This window comes from Triturus cristatus, chromosome 7 (genome assembly GCF_964204655.1).
Source record: "Triturus cristatus chromosome 7, aTriCri1.1, whole genome shotgun sequence".
Taxonomy (NCBI): domain Eukaryota; kingdom Metazoa; phylum Chordata; class Amphibia; order Caudata; family Salamandridae; genus Triturus; species Triturus cristatus.
The window spans coordinates 193,817,761-193,835,749 of NC_140590.1; the positions used below are offsets into that span (position 1 = coordinate 193,817,761).

General features: G+C 41.2%; 1 protein-coding gene across 1 annotated transcript in view; it reads left to right on the forward strand.

The window, feature by feature from the left end:
* LOC146809194 (mucin-5B-like) overlaps positions 1–9,032 on the forward strand; it is a 65,138-nt gene extending 56,106 nt beyond the window's left edge. Inside the window, exon 4 of the mRNA XM_085616018.1 lies at positions 6,649–9,032. Coding sequence (XP_085472144.1) covers positions 6,649–6,998 — 350 coding nt within the window. The 3' untranslated portion in view covers positions 6,999–9,032. The remainder of the gene's footprint in view (positions 1–6,648) is intronic.
* The last annotated feature ends 8,957 nt before the right edge of the window (positions 9,033–17,989 follow it).

Sequence of the window (17,989 nt, forward strand, 5' to 3'; positions counted from 1 at the left end):
CCAAGGCACAGGGGACTACTCGCCAACTGAGAGCTTTTGAGACCCTAGTTTGGTCATTTGATGAGACCCGTGGACTCATCTTGCACACATACCAGGCCCTCCTACAATTCACCCCTATCTGCCTACATCCTTATCAATCACAAAGGCACATAGACATTGGGTAAGGCTTATCTACAAAACAATGGGAACAACTCTGGCGCGACATCCTGTGGATTTCTATAAGCTTAGCACAGCACAAGAGAGCATACAAAGTATTGACTCACTGATATCTCAGCTTCGCACTATCTTTCTCAACTGCTCCACTTTGCTGGCTCTGCAATTCAGTACCAGGAGACAATTTACACAATATGGTCGTCTTGCCCAAGCATCACCACCTTTTGGAAAGACATTCTTGGCCAAATTAGGAGGAACTATACGTTCCGCTCTTTTAGATTCCTACCCAACAACCATTCCTGGTATCTGACCCCTAAACATGCAGGCCATGACGCATGCTGAATGGCACTTAATCACCAACATATTTGGGGCTGCCAAGCAACTGATAGCCCTACATTGGAAGAAACCTTCTTCTCGACCTATATCCCAATGATTGATGTGCCTGTAGCAAGTCTTTGATATAAAATGGTGTTTTCATAAAATAACACAGAGAGGAAGATCACGCGCATTTGGCAGCACCCACATACAATACTTTTCCCATTTGGAATTTATTTATTTATAAAGTTTTGTATAGCGCAAACATGACCCTAGTGGGTATTAGACTAACATGATCACATGTATAAAGGGAAGTAAAAAGCCTTGAGCATACATAACTTCATACACTTGTTCTCAAAGATAGTCATCAAGGAAAGGCCAGGCATCATAAAAGAGTTACAGGTATGGATACAATAAATATGCACAGAGAGATAGATTAGTGTAAAAACTAGTTCATCAGAATTGATTTTACATCTTTTTTTTATGAGGCAGTAGATGAAATTAGGCGAACATTCAAAGGCAAAGAGTTCCATATCTTTGGTGCGACACTTGAAAAAGCTCTGTTTCCAGTTTTCTTTTTATGGAAGTGCTGCGGTTTCAGTGTGCAGGGATCTCGCACTTTGCAATTGTCTGCAATTCCCCCAATCTTTCTAGTTATTGTCATGCATGCAATCTTTAGTTGAATTCTTGCCTGTTAAGAGGGCCAGTTCAGGGATTTAATTGCAGGGGAGATGTGTTTGTTTTGTTTTGTACCGGAGACAAGTCTGGAATCAGCATTGAGGGAGGCTCTCAGAGGGGCCAGTTTGTATCTAGGTAGGCCACATATAGTGGCACTACCGTAGTCCAATCTGGGCAACATAGGAGCTTGAACCGCACGCTTGAATTCCTCCTGTGGGAGGACATGTTTATGTTTCTATAGTATGCTCATCTGATGATTTGCTCCTTTGGTGTTCATTCTGATGTGATCCTGCATATTCATGTGTTTGACTAATGTAATTCCCAAGGATCTAACAGCATCTATTATGTGTGAAGAATAGTTGAGTGTGCTAAGATGTTTCATTCAGAGATCAATGTTGGGAATGTTGTTAGGAGGAGATGTGAATAGGTATTCGGTTTTCGCGGCATTGAGCATAAGATGATTGTCAGTGAACCAAATATAAGCAATTTGTAGAATAGAGTTGAGGGATACAATGTCACCTGGGGAAGAGATTTTGAAATACAATTGCGTGTCAGCAGCATACATGTGATAATGAATGTTAGCAGATTTTAAGGAACGTGCTAGTGTTCCAAGAATGAATTACAGAGAATAGGTGAGAGAGTGTGTATCCCTGTGCAACACCCAGTGTGACTGCGGAAGGCTTCAATAGAAATTGGTTCATCTTGACCCTTTGGGATCTGTTGTGGAGGAATGAGGTAAACCATTGCAATACGACTGCTGATATGCCCATCCTTCATTCAAATAGTTTCAGTAAATTTGTTCACCAGGCTGGGTGGAGTGTGGTAAGATGAATGGGATAGCCAGGAGTAGTTCCTTTGCTGATTCAAGTTCATTCTTGATATTTGTAGTTTTCTCCAGGAAGAATGAAGCCAGGTCTTCACAGTTTGAGAGAGGGATGGCTCTGATACATTGATTGATTGTTGTTTGATGATTTCAAAAAGTTTTTTGGGTCGGTTTTTTGCTTGGTCAAGTTGAGTTTTAAAAAGTTAGCTTTCAATTTTCTTATTCTTCTGTTTTATGTGTTCCTTGCTGATTTTAAGCTTTTTAGGAGTGTCAAGGAGAGAGAGGATATCCAAGCTCTTTAAGTGTTTCTAAGTTCAAGTTGTCATTGATCCAGGGCTTGGATACTTTAGTGGATATATTATTTAGTTGAAGAGGCAAACGAGTCAAGAACTTCCAAAATGGTAGTGTGATAGAAGTCTGTGAGGTCATGGATATCATCCATGTCAACCTGAGGGTTCAAAGTGATCTTAAAGTGGTTGTCTAAATCATTGAGGTTATGTCTAGTAGATTTATTTTCCATTGTTGTATTTTCTTCAGTTGTGCTCTCTTCTGGGCCATCTGAGCCACCGTTAGCTCGATTAGGAAGGTGATTCAGTAATGGTTGGTCCAATCACAGGGGATAATGGATTCCAATGTGATGTTATCTGTCTTTGAGATTATAAGATCCAAAGTCTCGCCCTTGATGTGAGTCTGGCTGTCGCAGATTTGGGTGAACTCATGGTCTGATATAAAAGACTTCAAGCTGTTCACTGCCTGGTCCTTCAGGTCATTCCAGTGTAGGTTAAAGTCTCAAAGGAAAATCTCGAAAACTTGAGAGTTATCATTGGTTGTGATGATCTCCATGTTTTGTTCAATGAACAGCAGATTGTAACCAAGAGGGAGATAGAAGGCATGTAGCTTACAACTGAGCTTATTATTGCTAGTGATGTTGATGCCCAGATATTCACTTTCAGGCAGGATGATTGTTTCTGCCTGCGACACTGCAAGAGTGTTGCGGTATATGCAAGCTTTTCCCCCACCAGATTGCTTGGGGATATCTAGTTGAATAATCTTATGACTAGGGGGAACTAGTAGGTCTATGATAGGGTGAGATGATCTGTTTAACCAAGTTTCTGTGAGGAAAGCAATGTCAAAATTGTGTGTAAGGATGAGATTATAAATATCATCCGGAATACTCCTGTTGGAATACTCCTGCCTTACTCCACATAGACTGAAAGCAATCCATCTCTTCAACTGAGCTCTCACTCCTAGTCTAAACCCCTGGCCACATCCCCCTCCCCCTTGCTCTACTACTTGGGCCTTTTAGGAATATTTGAGTGTAAAAGATGGTTGTTTTCACCTAGAATGACACATTTCTATTTCAAGCATGTTTTTGTTTTTTCTTTCTGTTTCTGTTAAAGGTGTTGGGGAGGTTCTAACTATGCTGAAATGGTATTCTCCCATTTTTCCTATACTGCCTGTTACCCTTACTACTATAGGTGATGTAAGCAACTGATTGCACTGTCTTTGGTGCTGTTTGTCATCATAATGTAATGGAATGTTGTTGCCTCGTTGCACTTCAGGTGTAATGGCCGTTTGTGTTGTCTCTGTACCAGAACATCATCAATTAAGAGATGTTTAGTAAAAAATAAATACAATCATACCAAGGGCACCAAACTGTTTAAACACAACACTACAAGCAATTGAAGAGACCTGTTCACAGAAAAAACTGAATCAAACACTTTAAGGTTAGGCGTTTTGCTATGCTAATGCATTTGGATCTATTGTTATCATTTTCACTCTCTGAAGATGATTATTTTTTAGAAGTTAAGAAACTATTCTATTTTGTACAAAAGACTCATGGCATCCTAATTTCCAGTTCTCCAGAGAAAAGAAAAAAATAGCAAGAGAAGAGGCGAACAGACATGGAGGAAATAATCCATTTTATCAAAAGGTTGAGCACGTCTGAATCTTCCTATTTCTGCACAAGCCTCTAATCTTTGCCTTAAGTTCTCTAGTTAACAGGCTAGTCAATCCTACATTACTAATAGTTTGGGAAAGAAGGTGGTTGGGATTGGGAACACTACTATTCAATACATACCAAAAATATAATCTAGAAGGCCTAATTTACTTCATCCCGAGGAACCAGAACTTTCTAAGAGGGAATACAGTATTCCCTTTTCAAATGTTGCCTCCTACATGGAGGATTTGGTGGGTGACTATCACAACATAGCTGGGAACGTAGGAAACATTTTCTCTTTGCATTGTTACAGTCTCAATTTGAATATGATAAGACTTGTGTTCTAGAAAGACGTATGTTTGTTCACCACTGTCGTGCTAGAATGCTGCAATCATGGTGCTGAGCTTTTCTGAGTCCTCAGGCAGGGCATTTCCCCTACTGTGGCATGCTGGAATCACCCAACCCTAACTGAATATATTCAGACTTATGACATTGTGTCAAACAATTTCACATGCTGAATTTGAAATCTTATTAATTTTTTTTGTCACAAAATACATGAAATATGGCACAGAGGGAGTAGCAGTGGCTTGTTTCAGCGCCCACTATTTAGGTATGGCTTGACAACTTTACCTGTGTGAGAGTTCTCGTCTGTATAATACATGAAGAATAGACTTGAAGTCAGCCCCATTTATCCTCCTAATTGTTTCAGGCAGAGTTTCAAAACTTTGTAAGTCACATCTTTAATTTGATCTTAGATTAGCTATATGGAGTCCTGAAAAAGTAACATGCAATCCCATACTAAAGAGAAACAAGCATTTGCAATGCAATAGGTCTCGCATTAATGATAGTTTGAGGTATTGGTGTTGCAGATAATAATGCAGCACCAATAGCTCATACTTTCAGTAATGTGAGACCTAGTGCATTGCAAATGATTGCATAGTGAGCCAGGAACCAGCATTGTATGTCTAGGTGCAGTACCTCCAGCTGCTCCTAGAGCTCCTTAGTGAGCAAGGCACCAGCACTGCATGTCTAGGTGCAGCACCTCAAGCTGCTCCTAGAGGTCTCCAGTGAGCATCATAAACTTTGAAGATATGGTAAATCCACCCTACCCATAATGCATAGCATGCAAGACAGTACCACAAGTACATTCAAATAGCTTTGTCCATATATACAATTAGTAGCTTTGAAAGGTGACAAAAGAATAATATTAATTCCGGATTAGGTTACGTTGTACTCTATGTGGAGCTGGTGAAGAATAAATTATAGCAGGTTGAATATAAATGTGAGATGTCGTAGATGCAGTACTGCAAGCTGCTCCTAGAGGTCCCTAGTGAGCAAGGTACCAGCACTGCCTGTAGTGTAAGCTGCTCCTAGAGGTCCCTAGTGAGCATCACAAACATTTGGTCACATATGGTACTCCCATAATGCATTGCAGGCAAGACAGTACCGCAAGTACATTCAAATAGCTCTGTCCATATACAATTTATAGCTTTGAAATGTGACAAAACAATTATTATATTAATTCCAGATTAGGTTTTACTCTATGTGGAGCTGATGAAGGAAATTTATAGCAGGTTGAATATAAATGTGAGATGTGTAGGTGCAGTACTGCAAGCTGCGCCGAGCGGAACCTAGGGAGCATCATAAACTTTGAAGATATGGTAAATCTACCCTACCCATAATGCATTGCATGCAAGACAGTATCACAGTAAATTGAATATATACAATTAGTAGCTTTGAAATGTGACAAAATAATTATTATATTAATCCTGGATTAGGTTGTACTCTATGTGGAGCTAATGAAGGGAAATTCATTAAAGGTCTAACATAGTTGACTAGGTGCAGTACCACAATCTGCGGCTAGAGGTCCCTAGTGAGCATCAAACTAAGGGTCACATATGGTTCTCCCCTAATGGATTGCATGCAAGACATAACCACAATTACATTCAAATAGCTATGTCCATATGCACAATTAATAGCTATGAAATGTGACACAACAATTATTATATTAATTCTGATTAGGTTTGCAAATTGTAAAGTAGCTTTTGTATATTACAAAAATGAATCTTGAAAACCAAGTGATTTTGTTAGTTCAGTGGGTTTACCATCGCAAAATCTTTTACTTTCGGCCTACTGTATGGTTTGAAATTAGAACATACATTTTGACAATTTTGATGTGGATGTCCATGTACAAAGAAAGGCTGTGGAAAGATGCATTTCTCTCTTCAGTTGCATCTAGGAAGCTGGGTCAAAAATATTTAACATCAATGTACCATATGTGTTACATTTACTGTTATTAATGATGTCATATGCTCATAACAATAAAGAGCTCTTATGGGATTCCAGTAATCCTGAATTTGGAAGAGATGTTGCTGCTAATGTCTCTATGATTTGAAATTTGAATTCATTCAGAAATATTTTGGCTATGAATGTGCAATTTTTATGGATATTTTGGAGACAGTTACACCAACAGTAGAGAAAAACACAACTCACACAGTAAATGTTTCTTTTTTTTTTTTAAATCAGGCCCTAGTAGTTTGTGTCCATTGCCAGACATGTATTTATTTCCATGTTCAGTTCATGGAAAGAGCCAGCTTAAAACATGGAATAATACTTTGAAACACCTCACCAGGTCTACAGAAGAACACAAGTAGGGTTGTGTTGTTGCAATTGTTGTTGTTTTGATGGTTTTCAATGTTTTCATATGTGTTGCAATAACGTTTATTATCTTCTTCCACAGAATGCCCTGAGCACCAACATTTTTCAGATTGTGGGGCTGGATGTCAACAAAGCTGTGAACATCGAAATAAGATGAAGCCATGTAACAAGATGTGCGTCCCCGGCTGTGTCTGTGATGACAATTACATTCTTGAACATGAGGGTTCTCACAACTGTGTCCTGGAACAGGATTGTGAATCCTGTCCAGAAAATACTTATTTCAGTCGCTGTAATAAGCAATGCCAGAGAACCTGCAAGAACTACAAACAAGAACACATTGCCTGCACCTTTATATGTGCTCCCGGGTGTGTTTGTGCGAAAGGATTTGTCTTGCATAATGACAAGTGTATTCCCGAAAGTGAGTGTGAGTAGACAATATTCCTACAGAGAGCTCGGTTAGGGAAAGAAGGGAGCACATTACCCCTGATGTTTTATGTTTTTGAAAGCCAAAGCCAATATGCACATCTAGCGCTCTATGCTTCACGTTCATGTAGTCTCTCTAGCAGCTTCTTCTGCACATATAACTCCCTGGAGCTGGTCCGACCACTACCGCCATATTGGGAATCGTCAGAGTCTGGCCCAAATTATGAGTGTCAGTCCTTTGAACGGGGTGCACAGAGTTACAGGCAAGGGTGTTGGAAATACAAAGTGTGGTGTACTCCTGGTTAAGAATTGCTATGCAATATCCATACAATGGGAACTCAGTATTTACAGCAGAGATTATGACATGATTCTTGTTATTTTCCCTTGTTAGATTTTATTATGATTTTCTTGGTGAAATCTGTAATGGGAAAATTGTGGTACTGTAGGAAAAAGCACACAATACCTCATCTGGTAATAGCCACACTGCCCACAATGCTGATTCCTGTGCAAACTTTGGATAGGTGGCCATGAGCAATGTTTAAACATTTCAACAGAATAGAGATTGCTCCCTCTGTCATCTCCAGGCACCAAGAACTGTTGCTAGCAATCCAGATGTACTGCAGGGGGTTCCCTGCTAATAGTTTGCACCAATAGTGTTTTAATTGCGATTTGTTCTAATCAAGATACTTGAATGGAATTTGCCTTTTATACTGACAGTTCGATTAATGTGAACCAATACCATGCCAACTTTGACTCAACATTTCTCCCTGCCCCCAATTTGGTTTGAGCCCCGATAAAAGTGTATTATTATCTTTAAAGTTGTTTATGTTTCAATGTGTTCTTCCAAACTCGATCCCATTCACTATTCTAACAATTTTATTGTACAGCTAAATTATGTGAATGCATTATATTTAAAATAATTGCATATCAACTTTCTGAAATATTGGTAACAGTAGACAAATATGAGTTACAGACAAGAAACTGGTAATGGCCTCTACACCCAGCTAAAGGGGGCATCAAGATTTACAAAACTAACTTTAGGGGCCAAATGTACAACAGCTTTTAGTGATCAAAAGCTGATAATCAGGCTGTTTGCGGCCGCTAAATCGGCTGTCAGCATGTACCAACCATATTTTGCGATTCAGTAACCTATTACTGACTTGCAAAATAGGGTTTGTGAGTTGGTATTCGGGTGGGGCCTATGAAAGGCATCCCCTCCTAATAGCCAGACACATGGTCATGTATGATTGTTTTGCGACTGGAATGCGGTCGCAAAACATTCATGTATTACTGATTCAGTGAAAGAGGTGGTAACCCATTTGTGAGCAGGAAGGGGTCCCCAAGACACCCCTTCCCCTTTGTAAATATCGGCACCAACATTTTTGAAGAGCCAGCAGTGGTCCCAGAGACCACTGCCTACTCTTAAAAAATGAAAAGTTAGCTTCTATTTATTTATTTTTTAAATGCATCCCGTTTTAATTTAAGTAAAACGGGCTGCATTTGAAAAAAAATGCTCCTTTAAAAATCAATCCCAGGCATGGTGATCTGCTGACCCCAGCTGCCCCATCCCTGTAACTACATGCCATTCTTAATGGGTCTCAAATTGTGACCTGCCTCATGAATACTGATGAGGCAGGTAAATTGTGACCCCATTGGGAATCTCAAAATGTGTCCGAGACACATTAGTGCATTTTATTATGCGAGTCCCTAATTGTAATTCACAAAAAATCATAATTGGGGGCTCCCAAAATAAAATGGTCGTACATCTGGCCCTATCGTACACTTCATTTTGAGAATCTCTACTTGCGAGTCTCAAAAAATCGCAAATAGGTACTCACAAAATGTAAGGTCGTACATCTAGCTCTAGGTAACCATACAAACTTAACAATCCTGTTCACTCACGAATCCCTCCTAATGAGAAGAGAATACCAAAATCCACATTATTCCACTTTTGAATGTTCAAATGGAATGGGTTTATCAGAATTTGTAAACATTTGATCTGCTTCAAAGCACTAACATAAATAAAGATTGCATATTAATCAAGATGTCTAAAATGTTTTTGTTGTAATGTTTCCCAGATTTAAATGAGCTTCTTGCAGCAATCAATAAAATATGGTTTGTCCAGAAACGGCAGAGAAATTGGTCAGGAATTATGCAAGGGATATCATTACATCAGCAAAAATAGAATTGGTGTCGTCATTTTCTATATGTTGCAGTGAAAAGGGGCACTGGGTGCACCAATGACACACACCCCAATTCTCCTGATTGGAGTTCATGTTTAATTATTACTGTTGTTTGGAAAAGTGTGTTTATGACATTCAGGGCGTTAGTTATGAGTTCTTTGCCATAGGGCAACGCAGCAGTCTTTCCTGATGCACTGCCCCATTACAAATAAAAAGGACAGGAATGCACTGTATATGTTAGATATGGCGCATTCCTGTCCTTTTCCCCTGCGCTGGTGCTCAATGGGCTGCCATGGGCCAACTCTGGCACCTTTGCACCATGGTGCATGGGTGTCTGTGTTGAGGAGATGATTATTTTGGTGCAGAAAGGTTTCCCTTCCTGCACAAAAACTATCATAAGAGGCTTTTTCCTCTTTCCATGTGTGCTGCCAAATGTAGCACACAGAGAAAGAGGAAACATGAAGAGAAATAAAGATATATCTCCTCGTTGTGCCTCCCTTACACAATAAGTTTTTGGCACTGCCTCAGACTTATGATTTGTCGTAAATATGGGTCAGTGTCATAAAGCCATGGATGTTGCAGGGAATGCCCCCAGCCTCACATATGTGAGTCATTCCATTCATACTAAGTAAGAGGATCTCAAGGTTATGCATGACATAGGGCATTTAACCATTGAGCACGGGCAAAGTCAAGTGAGAGCACTCCCCGGGACGGTGAGTAGACAAAATATCGGAAATGTAATATCGATATACAGAAATATCGAAGTCAAAATATCGATGGAACAATATATCTCTGTCAACAATATCGATGTAAAAAATGTCGAGATTGTGATGTGTAGTAAAATATCGAGGTATAGTATATCGAAAGACATAATATCGTGTAGTAAAAATATCGAAAAAGTATAGTATTAAGTCACTTTGTGATTTGTAAAAAATTATTGTTTAGAAGTGTCAGCAAATGTTTATTTAAGTGTATTAAAAATAACAATTTTCTTTCTATTAATATAATTTTTTAAATTTTGATATATAATTTTAGGAGCGGGATGTTGGGTTTATAGGGGATAAGGGTGGGGAGTGTTTTAAAAAAATATATTTGAAATAAAATATTTTAATAAATTTTTGTAGAATTTAAATTTAAATTTTGAACAAAATTCAATTATTTAAAATTTAATTGTGAAAAAAAAAATTTTTAGTGGGATGTTGTGTATATAGGGGTTAAGGGTGGGGAGTATTTTGGAAATAAATATTATATTTAATATTTTAGGATATAATTATTTAACTATTATTAATATAATTTTTTTAATTTGGATATATAATTTTAGGAGCGGGATGTTGGGTTTATAGGGGATAAGGGTGGGGAGTGTTTTAAAAATATATATTAGAAATAAAATATTTTAATAAATATTTGTATAATTTGAATTTAAATTTTGAACAAAATAGTAATATTAAAATTTTAATAATGAAAAAAAATATTGTTAGTGGGATGTTGTGTATATAGGGGTTAAGGGTGGGGAGTGTTTTGGAAATAAATATTAAATTTAATATTTTAGGATATAAATTTAGAAATATTATATTTAAAAAAAAATAAAAAAATTCAAATGTGTTTTTAAATTTTAAATGTGAAAATTGTAATAATAAAATAAATGTAATCAGTGGGATTTTGGGGTTATAGGGGATAAGGGTGGGGAGTGTATTAGATATATATTTAATATTTAATATTTAATTAAAAAAAAAAATTTCAAATTTGGTATGAAAATTTAAAATTAAAAATTTTAGTAATAAAATTTAATAATTTATGATATAAATTTTGAAATATTATATTTAGAAATAAAAACATTTCAAATTAGTTTTAAAATTTTAAATGTGAAAATTGTAATAAGAAAATAAATGTAATACGTGGGATTTTGGGGTTAAAGGGGATAAGGCTGGGGAGTGTTTTAGATATATATTTATTATTTAATATTGAATTCAAAAAAATTTAAATTTAAAATTTTGTATTAAAATTTACAATTAAACATTTTACTAATAAAATACATTTAATAAGTGGGATTTTGGGGTTATAGGGGATAAGGGTGGGGAGTGTTTTTGAGAAATATTTAATATTTTATAAAAAAAAAATAGAAATTTAATTTTTGGGTTTAAAAATTAAAATTAAATAAATTACTAATACAATAAATTTCATAAGTGGGAATTGGGGGTTATAGGGGATAAGGGTGGGGAGTGCATTCAAAATATATGTAATATTTTTTTTTTGAAAAATATAATGCAAAGTTCTAATTTCTTAATAAAAGTAAATTTTAATATTTTTAATAATAAAAAAAATTTATATGTGGTATTTTGGGGTTATAGGGGATAAGGGTGGGGAGTGTTTTATAAATATATTAAAATTTTATTATTCATAAAAAATTATTTCCATTTAGAAATGTTATTTTAATTAACATTTAACAATTTTAAGAAGATAATTCATTTAATAAGAGTGATGTAGGATTTATAGGGGATAAGGGTGGGTAGTGTTTACAAATTAGTAATTGTTTGAAAAAATCTAACATATATAGTAATCCTAATTCAATATAGATTGGAGTGGGAATAGTAAATTATTTATGGTCACTGTCCAGCACCTACTGTAATTTTTTATAGACTGGAGTGGGAATAGTAAATTATTTATGGTCACTGTCCAGCACCTACTCAAATGTATTATAGACTGGAGTGGGAATAGTAAATTATTTATGGTCAGTGTCCAGCACCTACTCTAATTTATTATAGACTGGAGTGGGAATAGTAAATTATTTATGGTCAGTGTCCAGCACATACTCTAATTTATTGTAGACTGGAGTGGGAATAGTAAATTTTTTATGGTTAGTGTCCAGCACCTACTCTAATTTATTATAGACTGGAGTGGGAATAGTAAATTAATTATGGTCAGTGTCCAGCACATACTCTAATTTATTATAGACTGGAGTGGGAATAGTAAATTAGTTATGGTCAGTGTACAGCACCTACTCTAATTTATTATAGACTGGAGTGGGAATAGTAAATTAGTTATGGTTAGTGTCCAGCACCTACTCTAATTTATTATAGACTGGAGTGGGAATAGTAAATTATTTATGGTCACTGTCCAGCACCTACTGTAATTTTTTATAGACTGGAGTGGGAATAGTAAATTATTTATGGTCACTGTCCAGCACCTACTCTAATTTATTATAGACTGGAGTGGGAATAGTAAATTATTTATGGTCACTGTCCAGCACCTACTGTAATTTTTTATAGACTGGAGTGGGAATAGTAAATTATTTATGGTCACTGTCCAGCACCTACTCTAATTTATTATAGACTGGAGTGGGAATAGTAAATTATTTATGGTCACTGTCCAGCACCTACTGTAATTTTTTATAGACTGGAGTGGGAATAGTAAATTATTTATGGTCACTGTCCAGCACCTACTCTAATTTATTATAGACTGGAGTGGGAATAGTAAATTAGTTATGGTCAGTGTCCAGCACCTACTCTAATTTATTATAGACTGGAGTGGGAATAGTAAATTATTTATGGTCACTGTCCAGCATCTACTCTAATTTTTTATAGACTGGAGTGGGAATAGTAAATTATTTATGGTCAGTGTCCAGCACATACTCTAATTTATTATAGACTGGAGTGGGAATAGTAAATTTTTTATGGTTAGTGTCCAGCACCTACTCTATTTTATTATAGACTGGAGTGGGAATAGTAAATTATTGATGGTCACTGTCCAGCACCTACTCTAATTTTTTATAGACTGGAGTGGGAATAGTAAATTATTTATGGTCAGTGTCCAGCACCTACTCTAATTTATTATAGACTGGAGTGGGAATAGTAAATTATTTATGGTTAGTGTCCAGCACCTACTCTAATTTATTATAGACTGGAGTGGGAATAGTAAATTATTTATGGTCACTGTCCAGCACCTACTCTAATTTTTTATATACTGGAGTGGGAATAGTAAATTATTTATGGTTAGTGTCCAGCACCTACTCTAATTTATTATAGACTGGAGTGGGAATAGTAAATTATTTATGGTCAGTGTCAAGCATCTACTTTTATTTATTATAGAGTGGAGTGGGAATAGTAAATTGTTTATGGTCAGTGTCCAGCAACTACTCTAATCTGTCTGGTATTTAATTTAATTAAATTACATTGATATAGTAGTTATAAAAATATATTTAAGTGAATATTATTTGTATTGTATTTTTATATATTGGATTTGTAGTAATTAATTCTATATTTATAGTTTAGGATAATATATACATGTAACCTTTTAATTTGATATGTTTGGAATATTTAATATTATTATTAGGAAAAATATATGAATATTTTGTATTGGAATAATGGGTAATGGCATTCTGTAATTTTATAATATTGATTGATTTGTAATTTTTTATAAAATAATTATTCTATATGTTAAATATTCATAATAGAAGATTAATATTAATAATCAGAGAAACACAATTCATAAGACAAGAACATGGTTTTTATTGTAGTTTTTTAAATTTGTTATTGTTTATTCATTTGAGTAAGATCATTCAGAAATAGTATTATTTACATTGTAATTACATTCAAACATATTGAATATAGGTCAGAACAAATTTTATGTACATATGGGTGCCAATTCCGATCCGGTAAAAAAATTCCCCGTCCGACTCGTATCCGGATTTTTTTCCGTCCGAATCGTCAAAGTAGCGTACAAACTGCCAAGTACGATTCGAACGGAAAAAAGTCCATACGAATCGCATTGGGAAGATTTCCCCACACGTCCTCGGGTCGGGAAAAGTCACCGACACGTCCCCGGGCGAGAAACCCACCGTGCGGAAAAATAAAGTCCGACTGCGCAAGTACGATCCCTCCCGTCCTCCCCATTTCACAACCGTACGCAAAAAACACCGTCCGAACCGAACTCCCATAGCAACCATGGAGACATGTGCCCGCATACGCGCCGAACACCCCACCACCCCCCGCCCGCGTATGTACGCCCCGAACCCCCACCCGTGTATGTACGCACCGAACCACCAGCCGTGTATGTACGCACCAAACCCCCCCCCCAGCCCTGTATGTACGCACCGAACCACCAGCCGTGTATGTACGCCCCCGAACCCCCCCCAGCCGTGTATGTACGGACCGAACCACCAGCCGTGTATGTACGCACCAAACACCCACCCGTGTATGTACGCCCCCGAACCCCCCCCAGCCGTGTATGTACGCACCGAACCACCAGCCGTGTATGTACGCACCAAACACCCACCCGTGTATGTACGCCCCCGAACCCCCCCCCAGCCGTGTATGTACGCACCGAACCACCAGCCGTGTATGTACGCCCCCGAACCCCCCCCCAGCCGTGTATGTACGCACCGAACCACCAGCCGTGTATGTACGCACCAAACCCCCACCCCAGCCGTGTATGTACGCACCGAACCACCAGCCGTGTATGTACGCACCAAACACCCACCCATGTATGTACGCCCCCGAACCCCCCCCCCAGCCGTGTATGTACGCACCGAACCACCAGCCGTGTATGTACGCCCCCGAACCCCCCCCCAGCCGTGTATGTACGCACCGAACCACCAGCCGTGTATGTACGCACCAAACACCCACCCGTGTATGTACGCCCCCGAACCCCCCCCCAGCCGTGTATGTACGCACCGAACCACCAGCCGTGTATGTACGCACCAAACACCCACCCGTGTATGTACGCCCCCGAACCCCCCCCCAGCCGTGTATGTACGCACCGAACCACCAGCCGTGTATGTACGCACCGAACCACCAGCCGTGTATGTACGCCCCCGAACCCCCCCCAGCCGTGTATGTACGCACCGAACCACCAGCCGTGTATGTACGCACCAAACCCCCACCCCAGCCGTGTATGTACGCACCGAACCACCAGCCGTGTATGTACGCACCAAACACCCACCCATGTATGTACGCCCCCGAACCCCCCCCCCAGCCGTGTATGTACGCACCGAACCACCAGCCGTGTATGTACGCCCCCGAACCCCCCCCCAGCCGTGTATGTACGCACCGAACCACCAGCCGTGTATGTACGCACCAAACACCCACCCGTGTATGTACGCCCCCGAACCCCCCCCCAGCCGTGTATGTACGCACCGAACCACCAGCCGTGTATGTACGCCCCCGAACCCCCCCCAGCCGTGTATGTACGCACCGAACCACCAGCCGTGTATGTACGCACCAAACCCCCACCCCAGCCGTGTATGTACGCACCGAACCACCAGCCGTGTATGTACGCACCAAACACCCACCCGTGTATGTACGCCCCCGAACCCCCCCCAGCCGTGTATGTACGCACCGAACCACCAGCCGTGTATGTACGCCCCCGAACCCCCCCCCAGCCGTGTATGTACGCACCGAACCACCAGCCGTGTATGTACGCACCAAACACCCACCCGTGTATGTACGCCCCCGAACCCCCCCCCAGCCGTGTATGTACGCACCGAACCACCAGCCGTGTATGTACGCACCAAACCCCCACCCCAGCCGTGTATGTACGCACCGAACCACCAGCCGTGTATGTACGCACCAAACCCCCACCCCAGCCGTGTATGTACGCACCGAACCACCAGCCGTGTATGTACGCACCAAACACCCACCCGTGTATGTACGCCCCCGAACCCCCCCCAGCCGTGTATGTACGCACCGAACCACCAGCCGTGTATGTACGCCCCCGAACCCCCCCCCAGCCGTGTATGTACGCACCGAACCACCAGCCGTGTATGTACGCACCAAACACCCACCCGTGTATGTACGCCCCCGAACCCCCCCCCAGCCGTGTATGTACGCACCGAACCACCAGCCGTGTATGTACGCACCAAACCCCCACCCCAGCCGTGTATGTACGCACCGAACCACCAGCCGTGTATGTACGCACCAAACCCCCACCCCAGCCGTGTATGTACGCACCGAACCACCAGCCGTGTATGTACGCACCGAACCACCAGCCGTGTATGTACGCCCCCGAACCCCCCCCAGCCGTGTATGTACGCACCGAACCACCAGCCGTGTATGTACGCACCAAACCCCCACCCCAGCCGTGTATGTACGCACCTAACCACCACCCCACCAGGGAATGTACGGACCGCACCCCCACCAGTGCATGTACGGACCGTACTGACGCCAAAAAAACACGTACTGAACCCGGACAAACCATATTTACACAAGGAGAGTCAAGTAGAGTTTCCCCACACCACCAAACAGGCCCAACAACCCCACAAACATCACATACACTCACCTGCAACTGCCAAACTGCCAAACAGAGGCCCAAAACTCAATCACTCCTCATAACACACCCACACAAATTTCAAACACAGCCACACCCACAAATGGACCAATAAAAATGGACCACACACACAAACCATGAGCCTTTGCAACAGACCCACTGCTGCCAGAGCCCACAGACGACCCACACCACCATACTTGAACCTCACACTTGCATACCTTCACACAACCACCTACACAAACACCCCCTCATCACATTCACACACACACCTCCACTACCACACCCACACACCCACAGCCATCCACACCCACACCCCCACAACCACACCCCACGCCATGTCCACCACCAAGAATCCAAAGTTCACAAAGGAGGAGCTGGAGATCCTTGTCGACGAAATCCTCAGAGTCGAGCCACAGCTCTTTGGGACATTGGTCAGACAGACCAGCATATCCGAAAAAACCGCCATGTGGCAGAGGATCGTCGATTCTGTGAATGCTGTTGGGACAACCAGAAGGACCAGGCACGAGTGCCAATCCAGGTGGTACGATCTGCGGAGGACGGTCAAGAGGAAGATGACTGACAATCACAACCAGGGGAACATCACTGGAGGAGGGCCGCCCCCCAGACCGGTACAATACCATCCCTGGGAGGAGAAGGTGATGTCCACGCTGGCGGTGGAGGGACTACACGGACTGCCAGGACTCCCAGACCCTGGTGAGTACACAAACAACTCACCTCACATGGGGGGGATGCCATACACAATCAATCATGCATGCCACCCCCCCCAAGCCACCACCGGACACAACAACACTCCACAAACACACACATGCCACTGGCACCTCCATGCCCCATGCATCAATCAGGGCCATGCCAAGTCACAGGCCACACAATACACCAACACAACACAGGATGTGGTCGATGCTGGGAGTGGGGGCAGCAAAACTAACATTGAGCAACTCACAAGCACACAACAATGCCCTCAGCCCATATGGCCCAGGGCACAGCCATACAAACTGTGTGTACCCACACAGTACTGTCTTGCCTGCAAATGATGGCTGCCATGCAGGATGCCATGGGTCTGAAGGCACAATTTGCACATAACAGCAGACAATGAAGATGCATCGCTCTGATAGAGTCTCAGCACACACCGCCACAGCAGCAGCCTACACTCAGACACACTGCCCAATGGGTGCCCGGAGAACAGGGACTAACTCACATGAACAAGCCAATGGCCATTCAAAGACCGGCTAACTGTGTGTGCCCAGGAAGCTGGCCTGAGGTGACAGAGAGTGACAAAGAGAGGGAGGGAGAGGGGGAATGAGAGGGAAGGAGACAGAGGGGGGACACAGGGAGACAGACAGAGGGAGGGAGTAGGGTGACAGAGGGAGACCGACAGAGGGAGGGAGGAGGGTGACAGAGGGAGGGAGGAAGGGAGACACAGGGAGACTAAATCACCCTTGGGTGGTGTGGCCATGTCCACTCGTCAGCCGGTGGACTGTGTGCATGCAGACCAGGTCTGGCAGTGCCTCAACCCCCCCTTCCGTAGATGAAGACCGG